Here is a 27,924-nt window from a genome sequence, read left to right as displayed (position 1 = left end):
GACAGCCAGGGACTGAGGGGGATGGGCCGGTGGTGGAGGGCTGGACAGGTAGGTACTGAGGGGGGGGAGAAGCAGGAAGGAGTCTTCAGATCACAGCAGATCCTCGGTCCCTCAGGTCAGAGTCCTGTTCTCATTCTTCTTCTTTATCCTCCCTTGTAGTTAGACTTTACTGTATATGTTCTGCAGTGTGGGCTCTGCTGTATATGTTCTGCTGTATATGTTCTGCTGTATATGTTCTGCTGTATATGCTCTGCTGTATATGTTCTGCAGTGTGGGCTCTGCTGTATATGCTCTGCTGTATATGTTCTGCTGTATATGTTCTGCTGTATATGCTCTGCTGTATATGTTCTGCAGTGTGGGCTCTGCTGTATATGCTCTGCTGTATATGTTCTGCTGTATATGTTCTGCTGTATATGCTCTGCTGTATATGTTCTGCAGTGTGGGCTCTGCTGTATATGTTCTGCAGTGTGGGCTCTGCTGTATATGTTCTGCAGTGTGGGCTCTGCTGTATATGTTCTGCAGTGTGGGCTCTGCTGTATATGTTCTGCAGTGCGGGCTCTGCTGTATATGTTCTGCAGTGTGGGCTCTGCTGTATATGTTCTGCAGTGTGGGCTCTGCTGTATATGTTCTGCAGTGTGGGCTCTGCTGTATATGTTCTGCAGTGTGGGCTCTGCTGTATATGTTCTGCAGTGTGGGCTCTGCTGTATATGTTCTGCAGTGTGGGCTCTGCTGTATATGTTCTGCTGTATATGTTCTGCAGTGTGGGCTCTGCTGTATATGTTCTGCAGTGTGGGCTCTGCTGTATATGTTCTGCAGTGTGGGCTCTGCTGTATATGTTCTGCAGTGTGGGCTCTGCTGTATATGTTCTGCAGTGTGGGCTCTGCTGTATATGTTCTGCTGTATATGTTCTGCAGTGCGGGCTCTGCTGTATATGTTCTGCTGTATATGTTCTGCAGTGTGGGCTCTGCTGTATATGTTCTGCTGTATATGTTCTGCTGTATATGTTCTGCAGTGCGGGCTCTGCTGTATATGTTCTGCTGTATATGTTCTGCAGTGTGGGCTCTGCTGTATATGTTCTGCTGTATATGTTCTGCTGTATATGTTCTGCAGTGCGGGCTCTGCTGTATATGTTCTGCTGTATATGTTCTGCAGTGTGGGCTCTGCTGTATATGTTCTGCTGTATATGTTCTGCTGTATATGTTCTGCTGTATATGTTCTGCTGTATATGTTCTGCAGTGTGGGCTCTGCTGTATATGTTCTGCAGTGTGGGCTCTGCTGTATATGTTCTGCTGTATATGTTCTGCTGTATATGTTCTGCAGTGTGGGCTCTGCTGTATATGTTCTGCAGTGTGGGCTCTGCTGTATATGTTCTGCAGTGTGGGCTCTGCTGTATATGTTCTGCAGTGTGGGCTCTGCTGTATATGTTCTGCAGTGCGGGCTCTGCTGTATATGTTCTGCAGTGCGGGCTCTGCTGTATATGTTCTGCAGTGTGGGCTCTGCTGTATATGTTCTGCAGTGTGGGCTCTGCTGTATATGTTCTGCTGTATATGTTCTGCTGTATATGTTCTGCAGTGCGGGCTCTGCTGTATATGTTCTGCAGTGTGGGCTCTGCTGTATATGTTCTGCAGTGCGGGCTCTGCTGTATATGTTCTGCAGTGCGGGCTCTGCTGTATATGTTCTGCAGTGTGGGCTCTGCTGTATATGTTCTGCAGTGTGGGCTCTGCTGTATATGTTCTGCAGTGTGGGCTCTGCTGTATATGTTCTGCAGTGTGGGCTCTGCTGTATATGTTCTGCAGTGGGCTCTGCTGTATATGTTCTGCAGTGGGCTCTGCTGTATATGTTCTGCAGTGGGCTCTGCTGTATATGTTCTGCAGTGTCGGCTCTGCTGTATATGTTCTGCAGTGTGGGCTCTGCTGTATATGTTCTGCAGTGTGGGCTCTGCTGTATATGTTCTGCAGTGTGGGCTCTGCTGTATATGTTCTGCAGTGTGGGCTCTGCTGTATATGTTCTGCAGTGTGGGCTCTGCTGTATATGTTCTGCAGTGTGGGCTCTGCTGTATATGTTCTGCAGTGTGGGCTCTGCTGTATATGTTCTGCTGTATATGTTCTGCAGTGGGCTCTGCTGTATATGTTCTGCAGTGTGGGCTCTGCTGTATATGTTCTGCTGTATATGTTCTGCAGTGTGGGCTCTGCTGTATATGTTCTGCAGTGTGGGCTCTGCTGTATATGTTCTGCAGTGTGGGCTCTGCTGTATATGTTCTGCAGTGTGGGCTCTGCTGTATATGTTCTGCTGTATATGTTCTGCAGTGCGGGCTCTGCTGTATATGTTCTGCTGTATATGTTCTGCAGTGTGGGCTCTGCTGTATATGTTCTGCTGTATATGTTCTGCTGTATATGTTCTGCAGTGCGGGCTCTGCTGTATATGTTCTGCTGTATATGTTCTGCAGTGTGGGCTCTGCTGTATATGTTCTGCTGTATATGTTCTGCTGTATATGTTCTGCAGTGCGGGCTCTGCTGTATATGCTCTGCTGTATATGTTCTGCTGTATATGTTCTGCTGTATATGTTCTGCAGTGTGGGCTCTGCTGTATATGTTCTGCTGTATATGTTCTGCTGTATATGTTCTGCAGTGTGGGCTCTGCTGTATATGCTCTGCTGTATATGTTCTGCAGTGTGGGCTCTGCTGTATATGTTCTGCAGTGCGGGCTCTGCTGTATATGTTCTGCAGTGTGGGCTCTGCTGTATATGTTCTGCTGTATATGTTCTGCAGTGCGGGCTCTGCTGTATATGTTCTGCTGTATATGTTCTGCAGTGTGGGCTCTGCTGTATATGTTCTGCTGTATATGTTCTGCTGTATATGTTCTGCTGTATATGTTCTGCTGTATATGTTCTGCAGTGTGGGCTCTGCTGTATATGTTCTGCAGTGTGGGCTCTGCTGTATATGTTCTGCAGTGTGGGCTCTGCTGTATATGTTCTGCAGTGCGGGCTCTGCTGTATATGTTCTGCAGTGCGGGCTCTGCTGTATATGTTCTGCAGTGTGGGCTCTGCTGTATATGTTCTGCTGTATATGTTCTGCTGTATATGTTCTGCTGTATATGTTCTGCTGTATATGTTCTGCAGTGTGGGCTCTGCTGTATATGTTCTGCAGTGTGGGCTCTGCTGTATATGTTCTGCAGTGCGGGCTCTGCTGTATATGTTCTGCAGTGCGGGCTCTGCTGTATATGTTCTGCAGTGTGGGCTCTGCTGTATATGTTCTGCAGTGTGGGCTCTGCTGTATATGTTCTGCAGTGTGGGCTCTGCTGTATATGTTCTGCAGTGTGGGCTCTGCTGTATATGTTCTGCTGTATATGTTCTGCTGTATATGTTCTGCAGTGCGGGCTCTGCTGTATATGTTCTGCAGTGTGGGCTCTGCTGTATATGTTCTGCAGTGTGGGCTCTGCTGTATATGTTCTGCAGTGCGGGCTCTGCTGTATATGTTCTGCAGTGCGGGCTCTGCTGTATATGTTCTGCAGTGTGGGCTCTGCTGTATATGTTCTGCAGTGTGGGCTCTGCTGTATATGTTCTGCAGTGTGGGCTCTGCTGTATATGTTCTGCAGTGTGGGCTCTGCTGTATATGTTCTGCAGTGTGGGCTCTGCTGTATATGTTCTGCAGTGTGGGCTCTGCTGTATATGTTCTGCAGTGTGGGCTCTGCTGTATATGTTCTGCAGTGGGCTCTGCTGTATATGTTCTGCAGTGTGGGCTCTGCTGTATATGTTCTGCAGTGTGGGCTCTGCTGTATATGTTCTGCTGTATATGTTCTGCAGTGTGGGCTCTGCTGTATATGTTCTGCAGTGTGGGCTCTGCTGTATATGTTCTGCAGTGTGGGCTCTGCTGTATATGTTCTGCAGTGTCGGCTCTGCTGTATATGTTCTGCAGTGTGGGCTCTGCTGTATATGTTCTGCAGTGTGGGCTCTGCTGTATATGCTCTGCTGTATATGTTCTGCAGTGTGGGCTCTGCTGTATATGTTCTGCAGTGTGGGCTCTGCTGTATATGCTCTGCTGTATATGTTCTGCAGTGTCGGCTCTGCTGTATATGTTCTGCAGTGTGGGCTCTGCTGTATATGTTCTGCAGTGTGGGCTCTGCTGTATATGTTCTGCAGTGTCGGCTCTGCTGTATATGTTCTGCAGTGTGGGCTCTGCTGTATATGTTCTGCAGTGTGGGCTCTGCTGTATATGTTCTGCAGTGTGGGCTCTGCTGTATATGTTCTGCAGTGTGGGCTCTGCTGTATATGTTCTGCAGTGTGGGCTCTGCTGTATATGTTCTGCAGTGTGGGCTCTGCTGTATATGTTCTGCAGTGTCGGCTCTGCTGTATATGTTCTGCAGTGTCGGCTCTGCTGTATATGTTCTGCAGTGTGGGCTCTGCTGTATATGTTCTGCTGTATATGTTCTGCTGTATATGTTCTGCTGTATATGTTCTGCTGTATATGTTCTGCAGTGTGGGCTCTGCTGTATATGTTCTGCTGTATATGTTCTGCTGTATATGTTCTGCAGTGTGGGCTCTGCTGTATATGTTCTGCTGTATATGTTCTGCAGTGTGGGCTCTGCTGTACATGTTCTGCAGTGTGGGCTCTGCTGTATATGTTCTGCAGTGTGGGCTCTGCTGTATATGTTCCCTCTGTCTCCCAATATTCCTTTCCCCTCCCCCATCTTACTATGAAAAAGTATGTGCCCCTCCCCCCCTTATCACACTGACCTTTATACTGAGTGGAAGTCACATGACACAGGATCACAAGCTCCACCCCCAGATTAACCGGGGACAAAGTATCTGCCCCCCCCCCCACCTGTAACTGCTGACTCCGCCCCCAGCGACTGCGGCAAAGAGGTCAATGACCTGAAGGGGGTGAAAAACATCTCCCTCCGTGTATCTCATCTCCCTCCGTGTATCTCATCTCCCTCCGTGTATCTCATCTCCCTCCGTGTATCTCATCTCCCTCCGAGTATCTCATCTCCCTCCGAGTATCTCATCTCCCTCCGTGTATCTCATCTCCATCCATGTATCTCATCTTTATCCAGCCCCAGTGTATCTCATCTCCATCCATGTATCTCATCTTTATCCAGCCCCAGTGTATCTCATCTCCCTCCGAGTATCGAATCTCCCTTCGCGTATCTCTTCTCCCTCCGCGTATCTCATCTCCCTCCGCGTATCTCATCTCCCTCCGAGTATCTCATCTCCCTCCGAGTATCTCATCTCCCTCCGAGTATCTCATCTCCCTCCGTGTATCTCATCTCCCTCCGCGTATCTCATCTCCATCCAGCCCCAGTGTATCTCATCTCCCTCCTCGTATCTCATCTCCCTCCGCGTATCTCATCTCCCTCCGCGTATCTCATCTCCCTCCGCGTATCTCATCTCCCTCCGAGTATTTCATCTCCCTCCGCGTATCTCATCTCCATCCAGCCCCAGTGTATCTCATCTCCCTCCGAGTATCTCATCTCCATCCAGCCTCCGCGTATCTCATCTCCCTCCGCGTATCTCATCTCCCTCCGCGTATCTCATCTCCCTCCGTGTATCTCATCTCCCTCCGTGTATCTCATCTCCCTCCGAGTATCTCATCTCCCTCCGTGTATCTCATCTCCATCCATGTATCTCATCTTTATCCAGCCCCAGTGTATCTCATCTCCCTCCGAGTATCTAATCTCCCTTCGCGTATCTCATCTCCCTCCGCGTATCTCATCTCCCTCCGCGTATCTCATCTCCCTCCGCGTATCTCATCTCCCTCCGAGTATCTCATCTCCCTCCGAGTATTTCATCTCCCTCCGAGTATCTCATCTCCCTCTGCGTATCTCATCTCCCTCCGCGTATCTCATCTCCCTCCGTGTATCTCATCTCCCTCCGCGTATCTCATCTCCATCCAGCCCCAGTGTATCTCATCTCCCTCCTCGTATCTCATCTCCCTCCTCGTATCTCATCTCCCTCCGCGTATCTCATCTCCCTCCGCGTATCTCATCTCCCTCCGCGTATCTCATCTCCCTCCGAGTATTTCATCTCCCTCCGCGTATCTCATCTCCATCCAGCCCCAGTGTATCTCATCTCCCTCCGAGTATCTCATCTCCATCCAGCCTCCGCGTATCTCATCTCCCTCCGCGTATCTCATCTCCCTCCGCGTATCTCATCTCCCTCCGAGTATCTCATCTCCCTCCGTGTATCTCATCTCCATCCATGTATCTCATCTTTATCCAGCCCCAGTGTATCTCATCTCCCTCCGAGTATCTAATCTCCCTTCGCGTATCTCATCTCCCTCCGCGTATCTCATCTCCCTCCGCGTATCTCATCTCCCTCCGAGTATCTCATCTCCCTCCGAGTATCTCATCTCCCTCCGAGTATCTCATCTCCCTCCGTGTATCTCATCTCCCTCCGCGTATCTCATCTCCATCCAGCCCCAGTGTATCTCATCTCCCTCCTCGTATCTCATCTCCCTCCGCGTATCTCATCTCCCTCCGCGTATCTCATCTCCCTCCGCGTATCTCATCTCCCTCCGAGTATTTCATCTCCCTCCGCGTATCTCATCTCCATCCAGCCCCAGTGTATCTCATCTCCCTCCGAGTATCTCATCTCCATCCAGCCTCCGCGTATCTCATCTCCCTCCGCGTATCTCATCTCCCTCCGCGTATCTCATCTCCCTCCGTGTATCTCATCTCCCTCCGTGTATCTCATCTCCCTCCGAGTATCTCATCTCCCTCCGTGTATCTCATCTCCATCCATGTATCTCATCTTTATCCAGCCCCAGTGTATCTCATCTCCCTCCGAGTATCTAATCTCCCTTCGCGTATCTCATCTCCCTCCGCGTATCTCATCTCCCTCCGCGTATCTCATCTCCCTCCGCGTATCTCATCTCCCTCCGAGTATCTCATCTCCCTCCGAGTATTTCATCTCCCTCCGAGTATCTCATCTCCCTCTGCGTATCTCATCTCCCTCCGCGTATCTCATCTCCCTCCGTGTATCTCATCTCCCTCCGCGTATCTCATCTCCATCCAGCCCCAGTGTATCTCATCTCCCTCCTCGTATCTCATCTCCCTCCTCGTATCTCATCTCCCTCCGCGTATCTCATCTCCCTCCGCGTATCTCATCTCCCTCCGCGTATCTCATCTCCCTCCGAGTATTTCATCTCCCTCCGCGTATCTCATCTCCATCCAGCCCCAGTGTATCTCATCTCCCTCCGAGTATCTCATCTCCATCCAGCCTCCGCGTATCTCATCTCCCTCCGCGTATCTCATCTCCCTCCGCGTATCTCATCTCCCTCCGCGTATCTCATCTCCATCCGTGTATCTCATCTCCCTCCGAGTATCTCATCTCCATCCAGCCCCAGTGTATCTCATCTCCCTCCGTGTATCTCATCTCCCTCCGTGTATCTCATCTCCCTCCGTGTATCTCATCTCCATCCAGCCCCAGTGTATCTCATCTCCCTCCGTGTATCTCATCTCCCTCCGTGTATCTCATCTCCCTCCGTGTATCTCATCTCCATCCAGCCCCAGTGTATCTCATCTCCCTCCGCGTATCTCATCTCCCTCCGCGTATCTCATCTCCCTCCGCGTATCTCATCTCCCTCCGCGTATCTCATCTCCATCCGTGTATCTCATCTCCCTCCGCGTATCTCATCTCCCTCCGCGTATCTCATCTCCCTCCGAGTATTTCATCTCCCTCCGCGTATCTCATCTCCATCCAGCCCCAGTGTATCTCATCTCCCTCCGAGTATCTCATCTCCATCCAGCCTCCGCGTATCTCATCTCCCTCCGCGTATCTCATCTCCCTCCGCGTATCTCATCTCCCTCCGCGTATCTCATCTCCATCCGTGTATCTCATCTCCATCCAGCCCCAGTGTATCTCATCTCCCTCCGAGTATCTCATCTCCATCCAGCCCCAGTGTATCTCATCTCCCTCCGTGTATCTCATCTCCCTCCGTGTATCTCATCTCCCTCCGTGTATCTCATCTCCATCCAGCCCCAGTGTATCTCATCTCCCTCCGTGTATCTCATCTCCCTCCGTGTATCTCATTTCCCTCCGTGTATCTCATCTCCCTCCGAGTATCTCATTTCCCTCCGTGTATCTCATCTCCCTCCGAGTATCTCATCTCCCTCCGAGTATCTCATTTCCCTCCGTGTATCTCATCTCCCTCCGAGTATCTCATCTCCCTCCGTGTATCTCATCTCCCTCCGTGTATCTCATCTCCCTCCGTGTATCTCATCTCCCTCCAGTCATAACCCTTTAGATGAAAACATTCCTCCTCCTGATCTCACCCTCACTTGGCCCCGCCCCATCTTACTATATTGTCTGAATATTTGACTCCTCCCCCTCACTGGGCCCCGCCCCATCTTGCTATATTGTCTGAATATTTGACTCCTCCCCCTCACTGGGCCCCGCCCCATCTTGCTATATTGTCTGAATATTTGACTCCTCCCCCTCACTGGGCCCCGCCCCATCTTGCAATATTTGTCTGAATATTTGACTCCTCCCCCTCACTGGCCCCACCCCCATCTTACAATATTTGGTGAGTCCTTCCCCTCACTTGGCCCCGCCCCCATCTTATTATATTTGTCTGAATATTTGGTGACTCCTCCCCCTCACTTGGCCCTGCCCCCATCTTGCTATATTTGTCTGAATATTTGGTGACTCCTCCCCCTCACTGGACCCCGCCCCCATCTTGCTATATTTGTCTGAATATTTGACTCCTCCCCCTCACTGGCCCCACCCCCATCTTACAATATTTGGTGAGTCCTTCCCCTCACTTGGCCCCGCCCCCATCTTATTATATTTGTCTGAATATTTGGTGACTCCTCCCCCTCACTTGGCCCTGCCCCCATCTTGCTATATTTGTCTGAATATTTGGTGACTCCTCCCCCTCACTGGACCCCGCCCCCATCTTGCTATATTTGTCTGAATATTTGACTCCTCCCCCTCACTGGCCCCGCCCCATCTTACAATATTTGCTGACTCCTCCCCCTCACTGGGCCCCGCCCCATCTTACAATATTTGGTGACCCCTCCCCCTCACTGGCCCCGCCCCATCTTACAATATTTGGTGACCCCTCACTGGCCCCGCCCCATCTTACAATATTTGGTGACCCCTCCCCCTCACTGGCCCCGCCCCATCTTACAATATTTGGTGACCCCTCCCCCTCACTGGCCCCGCCCCATCTTACAATATTTGACCCCTCCCCCTCACTGGCCCCGCCCCATCTTACAATATTTGGTGACCCCTCACTGGCCCCGCCCCATCTTACAATATTTGGTGACCCCTCACTGGCCCCGCCCCATCTTACAATATTTGGTGACCCCTCACTGGCCCCGCCCCATCTTACAATATTTGGTGACCCCTCACTGGCCCCGCCCCATCTTACAATATTTGGTGACCCCTCACTGGCCCCGCCCCATCTTACAATATTTGGTGACCCCTCACTGGCCCCGCCCCATCTTACAATATTTGGTGACCCCTCACTGGCCCCGCCCCATCTTACAATATTTGGTGACCCCTCCCCCTCACTGGCCCCGCCCCATCTTACAATATTTGGTGACCCCTCACTGACCCCGCCCCATCTTACAATATTTGGTGACCCCTCCCCCTCACTGGCCCCGCCCCATCTTACAATATTTGGTGACCCCTCCCCCTCTCTTTCAGAATGGCGCTGTTGGCGGACAGTGAGGTGTTCAGGGCGTTTGCCACTTATGCCGTAATTGTCCTGGTGAAGATGATGGCGCTGGGTCCGGTGACCGCCTACTACAGAATCACCCGTAAGGTAAGAGTCAGCACCCCGACCACTAGTCACTGTACCTGGGGGTCCGAGGTACTTGGTGGGAGGACCCAGGGGGCAGTACATGTTATAGTGGGGCCCCAGGATCCAGTAAATGGTATAGCGGGGCCCCAGGATCCAGTAGATGTTATAGCGGGGCCCCAGGATCCAGTAGATGTTATAGCGGGGCCCCAGGATCCAGTAGATGGTATAGCGGGGCCCCAGGATCCAGTAGATGGTATAGCGGGGCCCCAGGATCCAGTAGATGGTATAGCGGGGCCCCAGGATCCAGTAGATGTTATAGCGGGGCCCCAGGATCCAGTAGATGTTATAGCGGGGCCCCAGGATCGAGTAGATGGTATAGCGGGGCCCCAGGATCCAGTAGATGTTATAGCGGGGCCCCAGGATCCAGTAGATGTTATAGCGGGGCCCCAGGATCCAGTAGATGTTATAGCGGTGCGGCCCCAGGATCCAGTAGATGTTATAGTGGGGCCCCAGGATCCAGTAGATGTTATAGCGGGGCCCCAGGATCCAGTAGATGGTATAGCGGGGCCCCAGGATCCAGTAGATGGTATAGCGGGGCCCCAGGATCCAGTAGATGGTATAGCGGGGCCCCAGGATCCAGTAGATGTTATAGCGGGGCCCCAGGATCCAGTAGATATTATATGGGGGCCCCCAGGATCCAGTAGATATTATATGGGGGCCCCCAGGATCCAGTAGATGGTATACCGGGGCCCCAGGATCCAGTAGATGGTATACCGGGGCCCCAGGATCCAGTAGATGTTATACCGGGGCCTCAGGATCCAGTAGATGGTATAGCGGGGCCCCAGGATCCAGTAGATGGTATACCGGGGCCCCAGGATCCAGTAGATGGTATACCGGGGCCCCAGGATCCAGTAGATGGTATACCGGGGCCCCAGGATCCAGTAGATGGTATAGTGGGGCCCCAGGATCCAGTAGATGGTATATTGTGGTGGTCACTGGGGTGATGGTATTAGGTTTGTGATGCCAGTGTAATGTTAACCTCCAGGCTCAGAGGGGCAGTAGCTTCCTGGGCCAAGAGCTGTGGTAATAATGACGGCAGATTAAGGGTTACGGAAACAAAAGCCCATAAACAGGAAGAGATGGACAGTAGTGCAGGGTTCACCGGAGGTCACTTCAGGGGTCACAGGTCAGGGCCCTACGGGACTTACTGGCTTCGTGCTGCTGTTCTATTAGGCTGCGTTCAGACTACGGACATTCCGCTTACTATAATGCGCAGTGTAGGGAATGGTTTTCTGTTCACACTTCGGAATTTGTGAAGCGGAAAATCTGGAAGAAAAATTCCGCCTGAAGAAAGGAATTAGAAATCCGAGCGGAACACATAGAAGTCTATAGGAGTCTCTGCAGTGTCCGCGTGGTCCTAGTGCCGACTAATTCAGTCAGCGCAGGCGGAACGCGCAATCTACGGGCGGAAATGTTCTGCCGCGAGATTCCGTAGTCTGAACCTACCCTTAGGGCTAAACGGCTGTGGATCTGACTGTGAGGTGGCCCGGTGCAGGACTTGTTCTCCTTAACCCTTTCTGTCCTGTGTGGTGGCCCGGTGCAGGACTTGCTCTCCTTTACCCTTTCTGTCCTGTGTGGTGGCCCGGTGCAGGAGTTTCTCTCCTTTACCCTTTCTGTCCTGTGTGGTGGCCCGGTGCAGGACTTGTTCTCCTTTACCCTTTCTGTCCTGTGTGGTGGCCCGGTGCAGGACTTGTTCTCCTTTACCCTTTCTGTCCTGTGTGGTGGCCCGGTGCAGGACTTGTTCTCCTTTACCCTTTCTGTCCTGTGTGGTGGCCCGGTGCAGGACTTGCTCTCCTTTACCCTTTCTGTCCTGTGTGGTGGCCCGGTGCAGGAGTTTCTCTCCTTTACCCTTTCTGTCCTGTGTGGTGGCCCGGTGCAGGACTTGTTCTCCTTTACCCTTTCTGTCCTGTGTGGTGGCCCGGTGCAGGACTTGTTCTCCTTTACCCTTTCTGTCCTGTGTGGTGGCCCGGTGCAGGACTTGTTCTCCTTTACCCTTTCTGTCCTGTGTGGTGGCCCGGTGCAGGACTTGCTCTCCTTTACCCTTTCTGTCCTGTGAGGTGGCCCGGTGCAGGACTTGCTCTCCTTTACCCTTTCTGTCCTGTGAGGTGGCCCGGTGCAGGACTTGCTCTCCTTTACCCTTTCTGTCCTGTGTGGTGGCCCGGTGCAGGACTTGTTCTCCTTTACCCTTTCTGTCCTGTGTGGTGGCCCGCTGCAGGACTTGCTCTCCTTTACCCTTTCTGTCCTGTGAGGTGGCCCGGTGCAGGAGTTGCTCTCCTTTACCCTTTCTGTCCTGTGTGGTGGCCCGGTGCAGGACTTGCTCTCCTTTACCCTTTCTGTCCTGTGAGGTGGCCCGGTGCAGGAGTTTCTCTCCTTTACCCTTTCTGTCCTGTGTGGTGGCCCGGTGCAGGACTTGCTCTCCTTTACCCTTTCTGTCCTGTGAGGTGGCCCGGTGCAGGACTTGATCTCCTTTACCCTTTCTGTCCTGTGTGGTGGCCCAGTGCAGGACTTGTTCTCCTTTACCCTTTCTGTCCTGTGTGGTGTCCCGGTGCAGGACTTGCTCTCCTTTACCCTTTCTGTCCTGTGCGGTGGCCCGGTGCAGGACTTGCTCTCCTTTACCCTTTCTGTCCTGTGTGGTGGCCCGGTGCAGGAGTTGCTCTCCTTTACCCTTTCTGTCCTGTGTGGTGGCCCGGTGCAGGACTTGTTCTCCTTTACCCTTTCTGTACTGTGTGGTGGCCCGGTGCAGGAGTAGTTCTCCTTTACCCTTTCTGTCCTGTGAGGTGGCCCGGTGCAGGACTTGCTCTCCTTTACCCTTTCTGTCCTGTGTGGTGGCCCGGTGCAGGACTTGCTCTCCTTAACCCTTTCTGTCCTGTGAGGTGGCCCGGTGCAGGACTTGCTCTCTTTTACCCTTTCTGTCCTGTGAGGTGGCCCGATGCAGGACTTGTTCTCCTTTACCCTTTCTGTCCTGTGTGGTGGCCCGGTGCAGGACTTGCTCTCCTTTACCCTTTCTGTCCTGTGTGGTGGCCCGGTGCAGGACTTGCTCTCCTTTACCCTTTCTGTCCTGTGTGGTGGCCCGGTGCAGGACTTGCTCTCCTTTACCCTTTCTGTCCTGTGTGGTGGCCCGGTGCAGGACTTGCTCTCCTTTACCCTTTCTGTCCTGTGTGGTGGCCCGGTGCAGGACTTGCTCTCCTTTACCCTTTCTGTCCTGTGTGGTGACCCGGTGCAGGACTTGCTCTCCTTTACCCTTTCTGTCATGTGTGGTGGCCCGGTGCAGGACTCTCTCTCCTTTACCCTTTCTGTCCTGTGTGGTGGCCCGGTGCAGGAGTTTCTCTCCTTTACCCTTTCTGTCCTGTGTGGTGGCCCGGTGCAGGAGTTGCTCTCCTTTACCCTTTCTGTCCTGTTTGGTGGCCCGATGCAGGACTCTCTCTCCTTAACCCTTTCTGTCCTGTGAGGTGGCCCGGTGCAGGATTTGTTCTCCTTTACCCTTTCTGTCCTGTGTGGTGGCCCGGTGCAGGACTTGCTCTCCTTTACCCTTTCTGTTCTGTGTGGTGTCCCGGTGCAGGAGTTGCTCTCCTTTACCCTTTCTGTCCTGTGTGGTGGCTCGGTGCAGGACTTGCTCTCCTTTACCCTTTCTGTCCTGTGTGGTGTCCCGGTGCAGGAGTTGCTCTCCTTTACCCTTTCTGTCCTGTGTGGTGGCCCGGTGCAGGACTTGCTCTCCTTTACCCTTTCTGTCCTGTGAGGTGGCCCGGTGCAGGACTTGCTCTCCTTTACCCTTTCTGTCCTGGTCGGTGGCCCGGTGCAGGACTTGCTCTCCTTTACCCTTTCTGTCCTGTGTGGTGGCCCGGTGCAGGACTTGTTCTCCTTTACCCTTTCTGTCCTGTGTGGTGGCCCGGTGCAGGACTTGTTCTCCTTTACCCTTTCTGTCCTGTAAGGTGGCCCGGTGCAGGAGTTTCTCTCCTTTACCCTTTCTGTCCTGTGTGGTGGCCCGGTGCAGGACTTGCTCTCCTTTACCCTTTCTGTCCTGTGAGGTGGCCCGGTGCAGGACTTGCTCTCCTTTACCCTTTCTGTCCTGTGTGGTGGCCCAGTGCAGGACTTGCTCTCCTTTACCCTTTCTGTCCTGTGTGGTGGCCCGGTGCAGGAGTTTCTCTCCTTTACCCTTTCTGTCCTGTGTGGTGGCCCGGTGCAGGAGTTGCTCTCCTTTACCCTTTCTGTCCTGTGTGGTGGCCCGGTGCAGGACTTGCTCTCCTTTACCCTTTCTGTCCTGTGAGGTGGCCCGGTGCAGGACTTGCTCTCCTTTACCCTTTCTGTCCTGTGAGGTGGCCCGGTGCAGGACTTGCTCTCCTTTACCCTTTCTGTCCTGTGTGGTGGCCCGGTGCAGGAGTTTCTCTCCTTTACCCTTTCTGTCCTGTGTGGTGGCCCGGTGCAGGACTTGTTCTCCTTTACCCTTTCTGTCCTGTGTGGTGGCCCGGTGCAGGACTTGTTCTCCTTTACCCTTTCTGTCCTGTGTGGTGGCCCGGTGCAGGACTTGTTCTCCTTTACCCTTTCTGTCCTGTGTGGTGGCCCGGTGCAGGACTTGTTCTCCTTTACCCTTTCTGTCCTGGTCGGTGGCCCGGTGCAGGACTTGCTCTCCTTTACCCTTTCTGTCCTGTGTGGTGGCCCGGTGCAGGAGTTTCTCTCCTTTACCCTTTCTGTCCTGTGAGGTGGCCCGGTGCAGGACTTGCTCTCCTTTACCCTTTCTGTCCTGTGTGGTGGCCCGGTACAGGACTTGTTCTCCTTTACCCTTTCTGTCCTGTGTGGTGGCCCGGTGCAGGACTTGTTCTCCTTTACCCTTTCTGTCCTGTAAGGTGGCCCGCTGCAGGAGTTTCTCTCCTTTACCCTTTCTGTCCTGTGTGGTGGCCCGGTGCAGGACTTGCTCTCCTTTACCCTTTCTGTCCTGTGAGGTGGCCCGGTGCAGGACTTGCTCTCCTTTACCCTTTCTGTCCTGTGTGGTGGCCCGGTGCAGGACTTGCTCTCCTTTACCCTTTCTGTCCTGTGTGGTGGCCCGGTGCAGGACTTGTTCTCCTTTACCCTTTCTGTCCTGTGTGGTGGCCCGGTGCAGGACTTGCTCTCCTTTACCCTTTCTGTCCTGTGAGGTGGCCCGGTGCAGGAGTTTCTCTCCTTTACCCTTTCTGTCCTGTGTGGTGGCCCGGTGCAGGACTTGCTCTCCTTTACCCTTTCTGTCCTGTGAGGTGGCCCGGTGCAGGACTTGCTCTCCTTTACCCTTTCTGTCCTGTGTGGTGGCCCGGTGCAGGACTTGTTCTCCTTTACCCTTTCTGTCCTGTGTGGTGGCCCGGTGCAGGACTTGCTCTCCTTTACCCTTTCTGTCCTGTGTGGTGACCCGGTGCAGGACTTGCTCTCCTTTACCCTTTCTGTCATGTGTGGTGGCCCGGTGCAGGACTTGCTCTCCTTTACCCTTTCTGTCCTGTGTGGTGGCCCGGTGCAGGAGTTGCTCTCCTTTACCCTTTCTGTCCTGTGTGGTGGCCCGGTGCAGGACTTGTTCTCCTTTACCCTTTCTGTCCTGTGTGGTGTCCCGGTGCAGGAGTTGCTCTCCTTTACCCTTTCTGTCCTGTGCGGTGGCCCGGTGCAGGACTTGCTCTCCTTTACCCTTTCTGTCCTGTGTGGTGGCCCGGTGCAGGAGTTGCTCTCCTTTACCCTTTCTGTCCTGTGTGGTGGCCCGGTGCAGGACTTGTTCTCCTTTACCCTTTCTGTACTGTGTGGTGGCCCGGTGCAGGAGTAGTTCTCCTTTACCCTTTCTGTCCTGTGAGGTGGCCCGGTGCAGGACTTGCTCTCCTTTACCCTTTCTGTCCTGTGTGGTGGCCCGGTGCAGGACTTGCTCTCCTTAACCCTTTCTGTCCTGTGAGGTGGCCCGGTGCAGGACTTGCTCTCTTTTACCCTTTCTGTCCTGTGAGGTGGCCCGATGCAGGACTTGTTCTCCTTTACCCTTTCTGTCCTGTGTGGTGGCCCGGTGCAGGACTTGCTCTCCTTTACCCTTTCTGTCCTGTGTGGTGGCCCGGTGCAGGACTTGCTCTCCTTTACCCTTTCTGTCCTGTGTGGTGGCCCGGTGCAGGACTTGCTCTCCTTTACCCTTTCTGTCCTGTGTGGTGGCCCGGTGCAGGACTTGCTCTCCTTTACCCTATCTGTTCTGTGTGGTGTCCCGGTGCAGGAGTTGCTCTCCTTTACCCTTTCTGTCCTGTGTGGTGGCTCGGTGCAGGACTTGCTCTCCTTTACCCTTTCTGTCCTGTGTGGTGTCCCGGTGCAGGAGTTGCTCTCCTTTACCCTTTCTGTCCTGTGTGGTGGCCCGGTGCAGGACTTGCTCTCCTTTACCCTTTCTGTCCTGTGAGGTGGCCCGGTGCAGGACTTGCTCTCCTTTACCCTTTCTGTCCTGTGAGGTGGCCCGGTGCAGGACTTGCTCTCCTTTACCCTTTCTGTCCTGTGTGGTGGCCCGGTGCAGGACTTGTTCTCCTTTACCCTTTCTGTCCTGTGTGGTGGCCCGGTGCAGGAGTTTCTCTCCTTTACCCTTTCTGTCCTGGTCGGTGGCCCGGTGCAGGACTTGCTCTCCTTTACCCTTTCTGTCCTGTGTGGTGGCCCGGTGCAGGAGTTTCTCTCCTTTACCCTTTCTGTCCTGTGAGGTGGCCCGGTGCAGGACTTGCTCTCCTTTACCCTTTCTGTCCTGTGTGGTGGCCCGGTGCAGGACTTGTTCTCCTTTACCCTTTCTGTCCTGTGAGGTGGCCCGGTGCAGGAGTTTCTCTCCTTTACCCTTTCTGTCCTGTGTGGTGGCCCGGTGCAGGACTTGCTCTCCTTTACCCTTTCTGTCCTGTGAGGTGGCCCGGTGCAGGACTTGCTCTCCTTTACCCTTTCTGTCCTGTGTGGTGGCCCGGTGCAGGAGTAGTTCTCCTTTACCCTTTCTGTCCTGTGTGGTGGCCTGATGCAGGAGTTTCTCTCCTTTACCCTTTCTGTCCTGTGTGGTGGCCCGGTGCAGGAGTAGTTCTCCTTTACCCTTTCTGTCCTGTGTGGTGGCCCGGTGCAGGACTTGCTCTCCTTTACCCTTTCTGTCCTTTGTGGTGGCCCGGTGCAGGACTTGTTCTCCTTTTCCCTTTCTGTCCTGTGAGGTGGCCCGGTGCAGGAGTTTCTCTCCTTTACCCTTTCTGTCCTGTGTGGTGGCCCGGTGCAGGAGTAGTTCTCCTTTACCCTTTCTGTCCTGTGTGGTGGCCCGGTGCAGGACTTGCTCTCCTTTACCCTTTCTGTCCTGTGTGGTGGCCCGGTGCAGGACTTGCTCTCCTTTACCCTTTCTGTCCTGTGTGGTGGCCCGGTGCAGGACTTGTTCTCCTTTACCCTTTCTGTCCTGTGTGGGGGCCCGGTGCAGGAGTTTCTCTCCTTAACCCTTTCTGTCCTGTGTGGTGGCCCGGTGCAGGACTTGCTCTCCTTTACCCTTTCTGTCCTGTGTGGTGGCCCGGTGCAGGACTTGTTCTCCTTTACCCTTTCTGTCCTGTGTGGTGGCCCGGTACAGGACTTGCTCTCCTTTACCCTTTCTGTCCTGTTTGGTGGCCCGGTGCAGGACTTGCTCTCCTTTACCCTTTCTGTCCTGTGTGGTGGCCCGGAGCAGGAGTTTCTCTCCTTTACCCTTTCTGTCCTGTGTGGTGACCCGGTGCAGGACTTGGTCTCCTTTACCCTTTCTGTCCTGTGTGGTGGCCCGATGCAGGAGTTTCTCTCCTTTACCCTTTCTGTCCTGTGCGGTGGCCCGGTGCAGGAGTAGTTCTCCTTTACCCTTTCTGTCCTTTGTGGTGGCCTGGTGCAGGACTTGCTCTCCTTTACCCTTTCTGTCCTGTGCGGTGGCCCGGTGCAGGACTTGTTCTCCTTTACCCTTTCTGTCCTGTGAGGTGGCCCGGTGCAGGAGTTTCTCTCCTTTACCCTTTCTGTCCTGTGGGGTGACCCGGTGCAGGACTTGGTCTCCTTTACCCTTTCTGTCCTGTGGGGTGACCCGGTGCAGGACTTGGTCTCCTTTACCCTTTCTGTCCTGTGTGGTGGCCCGATGCAGGAGTTTCTCTCCTTTACCCTTTCTGTCCTGTGTGGTATCCCGGTGCAGGAGTTGCTCTCCTTTACCCTTTCTGTCCTGTGTGGTGGCCCGGTGCAGGAGTTTCTCTCCTTTACCCTTTCTGTCCTGTGTGGTGGCCCGGTGCAGGAGTTTCTCTCCTTTACCCTTTCTGTCCTGTGTGGTGGCCCGGTGCAGGACTTGCTCTCCTTTTACCCTTTCTGTCCTGTGTGGTTGCCCGATGCAGGACTTGCTCTCCTTTACCCTTTCTGTCCTGTGTGGTGGCCCGGTGCAGGACTTGCTCTCCTTTACCCTTTCTGTCCTGTGTGGTGGCCCGGTTCAGGAGTAGTTCTCCTTTACCCTTTCTGTCCTGTGTGGTGGCCCGATGCAGGACTTGCTCTCCTTTACCCTTTCTGTCCTGTGAGGTGGCCCGGTGCAGGACTTGCTCTCCTTTACCCTTTCTGTCCTGTGTGGTGACCCGGTGCAGGACTTGCTCTCCTTTACCCTTTCTGTCGTGTGGTGGCCCGGTGCAGGACTTGCTCTCCTTTACCCTTTCTGTCCTGTGTGGGGGCCCGGTGCAGGACTTGCTCTCCTTTACCCTTTCTGTCCTGTGTGGTGGCCCGGTGCAGGACTTGTTCTCCTTTACCCTTTCTGTCCTGTGTGGTGGCCCGATGCAGGACTTGCTCTCCTTTACCCTTTCTGTCCTGTGTGGTGGCCCGGTGCAGGACTTGCTCTCCTTTACCCTTTCTGTCCTGTGCGGTGGCCCGGTGCAGGACTTGCTCTCCTTTACCCTTTCTGTCCTGTGTGGTGGCCCGGTGCAGGACTTGCTCTCCTTTACCCTTTCTGTCCTGTGTGGTGGCCCGGTGCAGGACTTGCTCTCCTTTACCCTTTCTGTCCTGTGTGGTGACCCGGTGCAGGACTTGCTCTCCTTTACCCTTTCTGTCATGTGTGGTGGCCCGGTGCAGGACTCTCTCTCCTTTACCCTTTCTGTCCTGTGTGGTGGCCCGGTGCAGGAGTTTCTCTCCTTTACCCTTTCTGTCCTGTGTGGTGGCCCGGTGCAGGACTTGTTCTCCTTTACCCTTTCTGTCCTGTTTGGTGGCCCGGTGCAGGACTTGCTCTCCTTTACCCTTTCTGTCCTGTGAGGTGGCCCGGTGCAGGACTTGCTCTCCTTTACCCTTTCTGTCCTGTGAGGTGGCCCGGTGCAGGACTTGCTCTCCTTTACCCTTTCTGTCCTGTGTGGTGGCCCGGTGCAGGACTTGTTCTCCTTTACCCTTTCTGTCCTGTGTGGTGGCCCGGTGCAGGAGTTTCTCTCCTTTACCCTTTCTGTCCTGTGTGGTGGCCCGGTGCAGGAGTTGCTCTCCTTTACCCTTTCTGTCCTGTGTGGTGGCCCGGTGCAGGACTTGCTCTCCTTTACCCTTTCTGTCCTGTGCGGTGGCCCGGTGCAGGACTTGTTCTCCTTTACCCTTTCTGTCCTGTGAGGTGGCCCGGTGCAGGAGTTTCTCTCCTTTACCCTTTCTGTCCTGTGTGGTGGCCCGGTGCAGGACTTGCTCTCCTTTACCCTTTCTGTCCTGTGTGGTGGCCCAGTGCAGGACTTGCTCTCCTTTACCCTTTCTGTCCTGTGTGGTGGCCCGGTGCAGGACTTGCTCTCCTTTACCCTTTCTGTCCTGTGAGGTGGCCCGGTGCAGGAGTTTCTCTCCTTTACCCTTTCTGTCCTGTGTGGTTGCCCGGTGCAGGAGTAGTTCTCCTTTACCCTTTCTGTCCTGTGTGGTGGCCCGGTGCAGGACTTGCTCTCCTTTACCCTTTCTGTCCTGTGTGGTGGCCCGGTGCAGGACTTGTTCTCCTTTACCCTTTCTGTCCTGTGTGGTGGCCCGGTGCAGGACTTGTTCTCCTTTACCCTTTCTGTCCTGTGTGGGGGCCCGGTGCAGGAGTTTCTCTCCTTAACCCTTTCTGTCCTGTGTGGTGGCCCGGTGCAGGACTTGCTCTCCTTTACCCTTTCTGTCCTGTGTGGTGGCCTGGTGCAGGACTTGTTCTCCTTTACCCTTTCTGTCCTGTGTGGTGGCCCGGTACAGGACTTGCTCTCCTTTACCCTTTCTGTCCTGTTTGGTGGCCCGGTGCAGGACTTGCTCTCCTTTACCCTTTCTGTCCTGTGTGGTGGCCCGGTGCAGGACTTGCTCTCCTTTACCCTTTCTGTCCTGTGTGGTGGCCCGGTGCAGGAGTTTCTCTCCTTTACCCTTTCTGTCCTGTGAGGTGGCCCGGTGCAGGACTTGCTCTCCTTTACCCTTTCTGTCCTGTGTGGTGGCCCGGTGCAGGACTTGCTGTCCTTTACCCTTTCTGTCCTGTGTGGTGGCCCTGTGCAGGACTTGCTCTCCTTTACCCTTTCTGTCCTGTGTGGTGGCCCGGTGCAGGACTTGCTCTCCTTTTACCCTTTCTGTCCTGTGTGGTTGCCCGGTGCAGGACTTGCTCTCCTTTACCCTTTCTGTCCTGTGTGGTGACCCGATGCGGGACTTGCTCTCCTTTACCCTTTCTGTCCTGTGTGGTGGCCCGGTGCAGGACTTGCTCTCCTTTACCCTTTCTGTCCTGTGTGGTGGCCCGGTGCAGGACTTGCTCTCCTTTACCCTTTCTGTCCTGTGTGGTGGCCCGGTGCAGGAGTTTCTCTCCTTTACCCTTTCTGTCCTGTGTGGTGGCCCGGTGCAGGAGTAGTTCTCATTTACACTTTCTGTCCTGTTTGGTGGCCCGGTGCAGGACTTGCTCTCCTTTACCCTTTCTGTCCTGTGTGGTGGCCCGGTGCAGGACTTGCTGTCCTTTACCCTTTCTGTCCTGTGTGGTGGCCCTGTGCAGGACTTGCTCTCCTTTACCCTTTCTGTCCTGTGTGGTGGCCCGGTGCAGGACTTGCTCTCCTTTTACCCTTTCTGTCCTGTGTGGTTGCCCGATGCAGGACTTGCTCTCCTTTACCCTTTCTGTCCTGTGTGGTGACCCGGTGCGGGACTTGCTCTCCTTTACCCTTTCTGTCCTGTGTGGTGGCCCGGTGCAGGACTTGCTCTCCTTTACCCTTTCTGTCCTGTGTGGTGGCCCGGTGCAGGACTTGCTCTCCTTTACCCTTTCTGTCCTGTGTGGTGGCCCGGTGCAGGACTTGCTCTCCTTTACCCTTTCTGTCCTGTGTGGTGGCCCGGTGCAGGAGTTTCTCTCCTTTACCCTTTCTGTCCTGTGTGGTGGCCCGGTGCAGGAGTAGTTCTCATTTACACTTTCTGTCCTGTTTGGTGGCCCGGTGCAGGACTTGCTCTCCTTTACCCTTTCTGTCCTTGTCAGTGGATTCTATCCAGTGTCCCTTGAATCCAACCTGCATTATATGTATCCTAAATGGTTAATAGTGTCCTGTGTTTATTAATCTTAGTCTTTATAATGTTCATACACCTTTAAATGTTGTTACCAAGTCATGTAAGCAGTGAAGGTGTCAGTGACCAGTTGACTTGTGGGGACCTATAGGACCCCTCTAAATTGCTCCTTATAGACCTAGGTAGGAGCTAGGTTAGTCAGTTCTATGTATACTGAGGACCTGGGAGTGTCAGGGGACCTAGGGGGAAACCCAAGGCCTAACCGCGCAGCCACGCTTCCATCAACCAAGTGAACGTCATAACCTGGTAAGCAACTACAGGAGTGAAGTCTAGTCAGTCAAGTCTGCTAAAGTCAGCATGGGTCTACATAATTGTGTCCAAGTCCACTACAAAGTCCAGCGAACCCACAAGTCTCCTAAAGTCCCTGATCATCTCCTTGGGCCTAACTGAGCTGTAAGACAATTCTGTCTGCCTCAGTAAAGCTGCCATTGTTCCCTAACTTTGCATTGGAGTCATTATTTGCCCCTGTACCTAGCCCAGGAACCAGAGGCCATACCTTAGGTGGTGTAGAGGAAAACACGCACTGGGGTCATGAACACAAGGGGTTAATGCCATATGCCCCCTAGGGTAATAACATCTGCCCTAATCACACCCTCACCACAACTGTGTAGCTTGTAAGAGACTTGACCAACACTGATTAAGGCTTTACCACCAGGGTTTAGACCATAGACTTATAACCGGAGTTGCCCAAGGCTTTCTATCTCCTGTTATCCTCTTATTTGCTAATGGGGTCCGTGGGCTCTCTTGGCTCTTCTTTTCACACTGACTCCTCCCCCTCCATGTGGGGAGGTATAGGGACCCCTGCAGAGGTCTACGGGTGACCTCCACTCTCTTCTCCACTAACTCCAGACACTGATATTACACCTCCTAGTCTAGCAGACCTAGGGAAACAGGGAAGCAGCCATGATTGGCTGAAGCAAGCATGTGATCCCCTCAGCATTCTCTTGCAGACTGGTAACCCCTTAGGGCACAAAGCATAAAAGTGCATTTACAGTACATTACAGTGCAATGAATATCACATTTAAACGTAAGTAGTGGCCCCAAGCAGACACGATAGGTGACATCCACCTGACAGGTCAGGGAAACAGGTGTGTTTCACACCAGTACACCACAACAGAGGGGCTCTAAGATCCAGTAGATGTTATATAGGGGCCAATGAATCCATTTGATGTTATATAGGGGACCTAGGATCCAGAACATGTTATAGCCAGGCCGAAGGATCCAGTAGATGTTATATGGGGGCCCATAGGATCCAGTAAATGATATTATGGGGGCCGTAGTATCCAGTAGATTGTTATATGGGGGCCATAGTATCCAGTAGATTTTATATGGGGCCATAGTATCCAGTAGATTTTATATGGGGGCCATAGGATCCAGTAGATGTTATATGGGGGCCATAGGATCCAGTAGATGATATATGGGGCCGTAGTATCCAGTAGATGTTATATGGGGGCCATAGTATCCAGTAGATGTTATATGGGGGCCATAGGATCCAGTAGATGATATATGGGGGCCGTAGGATCCAGTAAATGATATATGGGGGCCGTAGGATCCAGTAGATGATATATGGGCTACCATAGTATCCAGTAGATGTCATATGGGGTCCTAGGATCCAGTAGATGTTATATGGGGTCCTAGGATCCAGTAGATGTTATATGGGGGCCATAGGATCCAGTAGATGTTATATGGGGGCCATAGGATCCAGTAGATGTTATATGGGGTCCTAGGATCCAGTAGATGTTATATGGGGGCCATAGGATCCAGTAGATGTTATATGGGGGCCATAGGATCCAGTAGATGTTATATGGGGCCATAGGATCCAGTAGATGATATAGGGGGGGTCCTAGGATCCAGTAGATGTTATATGGGGGCCATAGTATCCAGTAGATGATATAGGGGGGGGGGTCCCTAGGATCCAGTAGATGTTATATGGGGGCCCATAGGATCAGTAGGATGTTATATGGGGGCCATAGTATCCAGTAGATGATATAGGGGGGTCCTAGGATCCAGTAGATGTTATATGGGGGCCATAGGGATCCAGTAGATGTGATATGGGGGGGGGGGGTTCCTAGGATCCAGTAGATGTTATATGGGGGCCGTAGGATCCTAGTAGATGATATGGGGGGGGGGGTTCCTAGGATCCAGTAGGTTATTTAGGGGCCATAGGATCCAGTAGATGTTATTTAGGGGACCTAGGATCCAGTAGATGTTATATGGGGGCCATAGGATCCAGTAGATGTGATATGGGGCCATAGGATCCAGTAGATGATATGGAGGGGGGATTCCTAGGATCCAGTAGATGTTATATGGGGGCCGTAGGATCCAGTAGATCATATGGGGGGTTCCTAGGATCCAGTAGGTTATTTAGGGGCCATAGTATCCAGTAGATGTTAAATGGGGTCCTAGGATCCAGTAGATGTTATATGGGGTCCTAGGATCAAGTAGATGATATATGGGGGTCCTAGGATCCAGTAGATGATATATGGGGTCCTAGGATCCAGTAGATGTTATATGGGGGCCATAGTTAGGATCCAGTAGATGTTATATGGGGGCCATAGGATCCAGTAGATGATATAGGGGGGGGGGTCCTGGGATCCAGTAGATGTTATTTAGGGGACCTAGGATCCAGTAAATGTTATAGGGGGGCCATAGTATCCAGTAGATGTTATATGGGGTCCTAGGATCCAGTAGATGTTATATGGGGGCCAGAGGATCCAGTAGATGATATAGGGGGGGGTCCTAGGATCCAGTAGATGTTATATAGGGGATCTAGGATCCAGTAAATGTTATAGGGGGGGGTCGTAGGATCCAGTAGATGTTATATAGGGGGCCATGGGATCCATTTGATGTTATAGCAAGGTCCTAGGATCCAGAAGATGTTATATGGGGTCCTAGGATCCAGTAGATGTTATATGGGGGCCAGAGGATCCAGTAGATGTTATATGGGGGCCATAGGATCCAGTAGATGATATAGGGGGGGGGTCCTAGGATCCAGTAGATGTTATATAGGGGATCTAGGATCCAGTAAATGTTATAGGGGGGGTCGTAGGATCCAGTAGATGTTATATAGGGGCCATGGGATCCATTTGATGTTATAGCAAGGTCCTAGGATCCAGAAGATGTTATAGGGGGTCCTAGGATCCAGTAGATGTTTTAGCCAGGCCTAGGATCCAGTAGATGTTATATAGGGGACCTAGGATCCAGTAAATGTTATAGGGGGGCCATAGGATCCAGTAGATGATATATGGGGGCCGTAGGATCCAGTAGATGTTATATGGGGTCCATAGGATCCAGTAGATGATATATGGGGTCCTAGGATCCAGTAGATGTTATATGGGGTCCTAGGATCCAGTAGATGAGATATGGGGGCCCTAGGATCCAGTAGATGATATATGGGGGCCATAGTATCCAGTAGATGTTATATGGGGTCCTAGGATCCAGTAGATGATATATGGGGGCCATAGGATCCAGTAGATGATATATGGGGGCCATAGTATCCAGTAGATGTTATATGGGGTCCTAGGATCCAGTAGATGTTATATGGGGGCCATAGGATCCAGTAGATGTTATATGGGGGCCATAGGATCCAGTAGATGATATATGGGGGCCATAGTATCCAGTAGATGTTATATGGGGTCCTAGGATCCAGTAGATGTTATATGGGGGCCATAGGATCCAGTAGATGTTATATGGGGGCCATAGGATCCAGTAGATGATATATGGGGGACATAGTATCCAGTAGATGTTATATGGGGTCCTAGGATGTAGTAGATGTTATATGGGGGCCATAGGATCCAGTAAATGATATAGGGGGGGGGGGGTCCTAGGATCCAGTAGATGTTATAGGGGGCCCATAGGATCCAGTAGATGTTATATGGGGGCCATAGTATCCAGTAGATGATATAGGGGGGGGGGGGGTCCTAGGATCCAGTAGATGTTATATGGGGGCCATAGGATCCAGTAGATGTGATATGGGGCCGTAGGATCCAGTAGATGATATGGGGGGGGGGGGGGGTTCCTAGGATACAGTAGGTTATCTAGGGGCCATAGTATCCAGTAGATGTTATATGGGGTCCTAGGATCCAGTAGATGTTATATGGGGTCCTAGGATCCAGTAGATGATATATGGGGTCCTAGGATCCAGTAGATGATATATGGGGGTCCTAGGATCCAGTAGATGATATATGGGGGTCCTAGGATCCAGTAGATGATATATGGGGTCCTAGGATCCAGTAGATGTTATATGGGGGCCATAGGATCCAGTAGATGTTATATGGGAGCCATAGGATCCAGTAGATGTTATTTAGGGGACCTAGGATCCAGTAAATGTTATAGGGGGGGCCATAGTATCCAGTAGATGTTATATGGGGTCCTAGGATCCAGTAGATGTTATATGGGGTCCTAGGATCCAGTAGATGTTATATGGGGGCCAGAGGATCCAGTAGATGTTATATGGGGGCCATAGGATCCAGTAGATGATATAGGGGGGGGTCCTAGGATCCAGTAGATGTTATATAGGGGATCTAGGATCCAGTAAATGTTATAGGGGGGGTCATAGGATCCAGTAGATGTTATATAGGGGCCATGGGATCCATTTGATGTTATATGGGGGCCATAGGATCCAGTAGATGATATATGGGGGCCATAGTATCCAGTAGATGTTATATGGGGTCCTAGGATGTAGTAGATGTTATATGGGGGCCATAGGATCCAGTAAATTATATGGGGGGGGTCCTAGGATCCAGTAGATGTTATAGGGGGCCCATAGGATCCAGTAGATGTTATATGGGGGCCATAGTATCCAGTAGATGATATAGGGGGGGGGGGTCCTAGGATCCAGTAGATGTTATATGGGGGCCATAGGATCCAGTAGATGTGATATGGGGCCGTAGGATCCAGTAGATGATATGGGGGGGGGGGGGTTCCTAGGATCCAGTAGATGTTATATGGGGGCCGTAGGATCCAGTAGATCATATGGGGGGGTTCCTAGAATCCAGTAGGTTATCTAGGGGCCATAGTATCCAGTAGATGTTATATGGGGTCCTAGGATCCAGTAGATGTTATATGGGGTCCTAGGATCCAGTAGATGATATATGGGGGTCCTAGGATCCAGTAGATGATATATGGGGGTCCTAGGATCCAGTAGATGATATATGGGGTCCTAGGATCCAGTAGATGTTATATGGGGGCCATAGTATCCAGTAGATGTTATATGGGGGCCAGAGGATCCAGTAGATGTTATATGGGGGCCATAGGATCCAGTAGATGATATAGGGGGGGGGGGGGTCCTAGGATCCAGTAGATGTTATATAGGGGATCTAGGATCCAGTAAATGTTATAGGGGGGGGTCCTAGGATCCAGTAGATGTTATATAGGGGATCTAGGATCCAGTAAATGTTATAGGGGGGGTCATAGGATCCAGTAGATGTTATATAGGGGATCTAGGATCCAGTAAATGTTATAGGGGGGGTCGTAGGATCCAGTAGATGTTATATAGGGGCCATGGGATCCATTTGATGTTATAGTGGGCCCTAGGAGTCAGTACATGTTATAGAGGGGCCCTATCTGTGGTAATTATTGTAATGGCTTCAGCCTGGTCCCTCCTCCCCTCCCCCCTGATGATCATGTCCTCCTCCTCCTCCCGGTGCACAGACCCAGAATATCCCACCAGCACATAATACCAGTCGTCTCCTCTCCGTTACAGGTTTTTGCCAATCTTGAAGATGCTGCAGGTAACAGCAGAGGGGGGGACCCGAAAAAATACATTCGGACTGACCAAGATGTGGAGAGGGTGCGCAGGTAATACATTCCAACGAAATATACATCTGCCTCCTCTATCTGCGGGGGACGTCCCTGTGCCGCCTCCTCTATCTGCGGGGGACGTCCCTGTGCCGCCTCCTCTATCTGCGGGGGACGTCCCTGTGCCGCCTCCTCTATCTGCGGGGGACGTCCCTGTGCCGCCTCCTCTATCTGCGGGGGACGTCCCTGTGCCGCCTCCTCTATCTGCGGGGGACGTCCCTGTGCCGCCTCCTCTGTTTGCTGGGGGGACGTCCCTGTGCCGCCTCCTCTGTTTGCTGGGGGGACGTCCCCTGTGTCTCCTCATACTCTTCTGATCCTTCACTTTTCTTTGTTCCACCCTGCTCTTCTGCCCCCCCACATCTTTGCTCCTCCCCCCGTTCATCTAGTCCCCTCCCCTGCTCTTCTGCCCCCCCCCCCCCCACCTATTTGCTCCTCCCCTGCTCTTCTGGTTGCCCCTCCCCCTGTGTAGTACTGATGGTGGCCGTGTCTCTCTTTACAGGTGTCACCTGAATGACATTGAGAACATCATCCCATTTATTGGTGTTGGCCTCCTCTATGCGCTCAGCAATCCCGACCTGTCCAGCGCTCTGCTGCATTTCCGCATCTTCACCGTCAGCCGCCTGCTGCACACCGTGTCCTACCTGACTCCTCTGCCGCAGCCCAGCCGCGCGCTTTGCTTTCTGGTTGGGTACCTGGTGACGTTATCCATGGCGTTCTTCACTGTGCGCAGTCTGCTCTACATCTAAGAACGTCTTCTGCAGGGAAGGCGGAGTTTACCATAAGCCCGCCCCCTCGGGGCCAAGAAGCCATACGTTTTTGTTTAAGGCATTAGTAATAAAGTTGGTTTCCAGTAATAACGCGA

The 27,924-nt window shown here is 52.8% G+C and overlaps 1 protein-coding gene across 1 annotated transcript; it reads left to right on the top strand.

The window, feature by feature from the left end:
- MGST1 (microsomal glutathione S-transferase 1) lies at positions 1-27,924 on the top strand. The gene is made up of 4 exons (XM_056554640.1): positions 1-115; positions 9,650-9,767; positions 26,968-27,062; positions 27,562-27,924. The coding sequence occupies exons 2-4, from the start codon at positions 9,651-9,653 to the stop codon at positions 27,806-27,808; spliced, it is 459 nt and encodes a 152-aa protein (XP_056410615.1). The 5' UTR covers positions 1-115; position 9,650; the 3' UTR covers positions 27,809-27,924.

Source organism: Hyla sarda, unplaced genomic scaffold (assembly GCF_029499605.1).
Source record: "Hyla sarda isolate aHylSar1 unplaced genomic scaffold, aHylSar1.hap1 scaffold_824, whole genome shotgun sequence".
NCBI lineage: Eukaryota > Metazoa > Chordata > Amphibia > Anura > Hylidae > Hyla > Hyla sarda.
This window is presented reverse-complemented; position numbering and strand designations above follow the sequence as displayed.

Bases quoted from the DNA above. Each gene is read 5' to 3' on its own strand.
- MGST1 (XM_056554640.1), top strand. From the start codon at position 9,651: ATGGCGCTGTTGGCGGACAGTGAGGTGTTCAGGGCGTTTGCCACTTAT. The intron at 9,768-26,967 runs GTAAGAGTCAGC...TCTCCGTTACAG, and splicing joins ACTACAGAATCACCCGTAAG to GTTTTTGCCAATCTTGAAGA. The intron at 27,063-27,561 runs GTAATACATTCC...CTCTCTTTACAG, and splicing joins GATGTGGAGAGGGTGCGCAG to GTGTCACCTGAATGACATTG.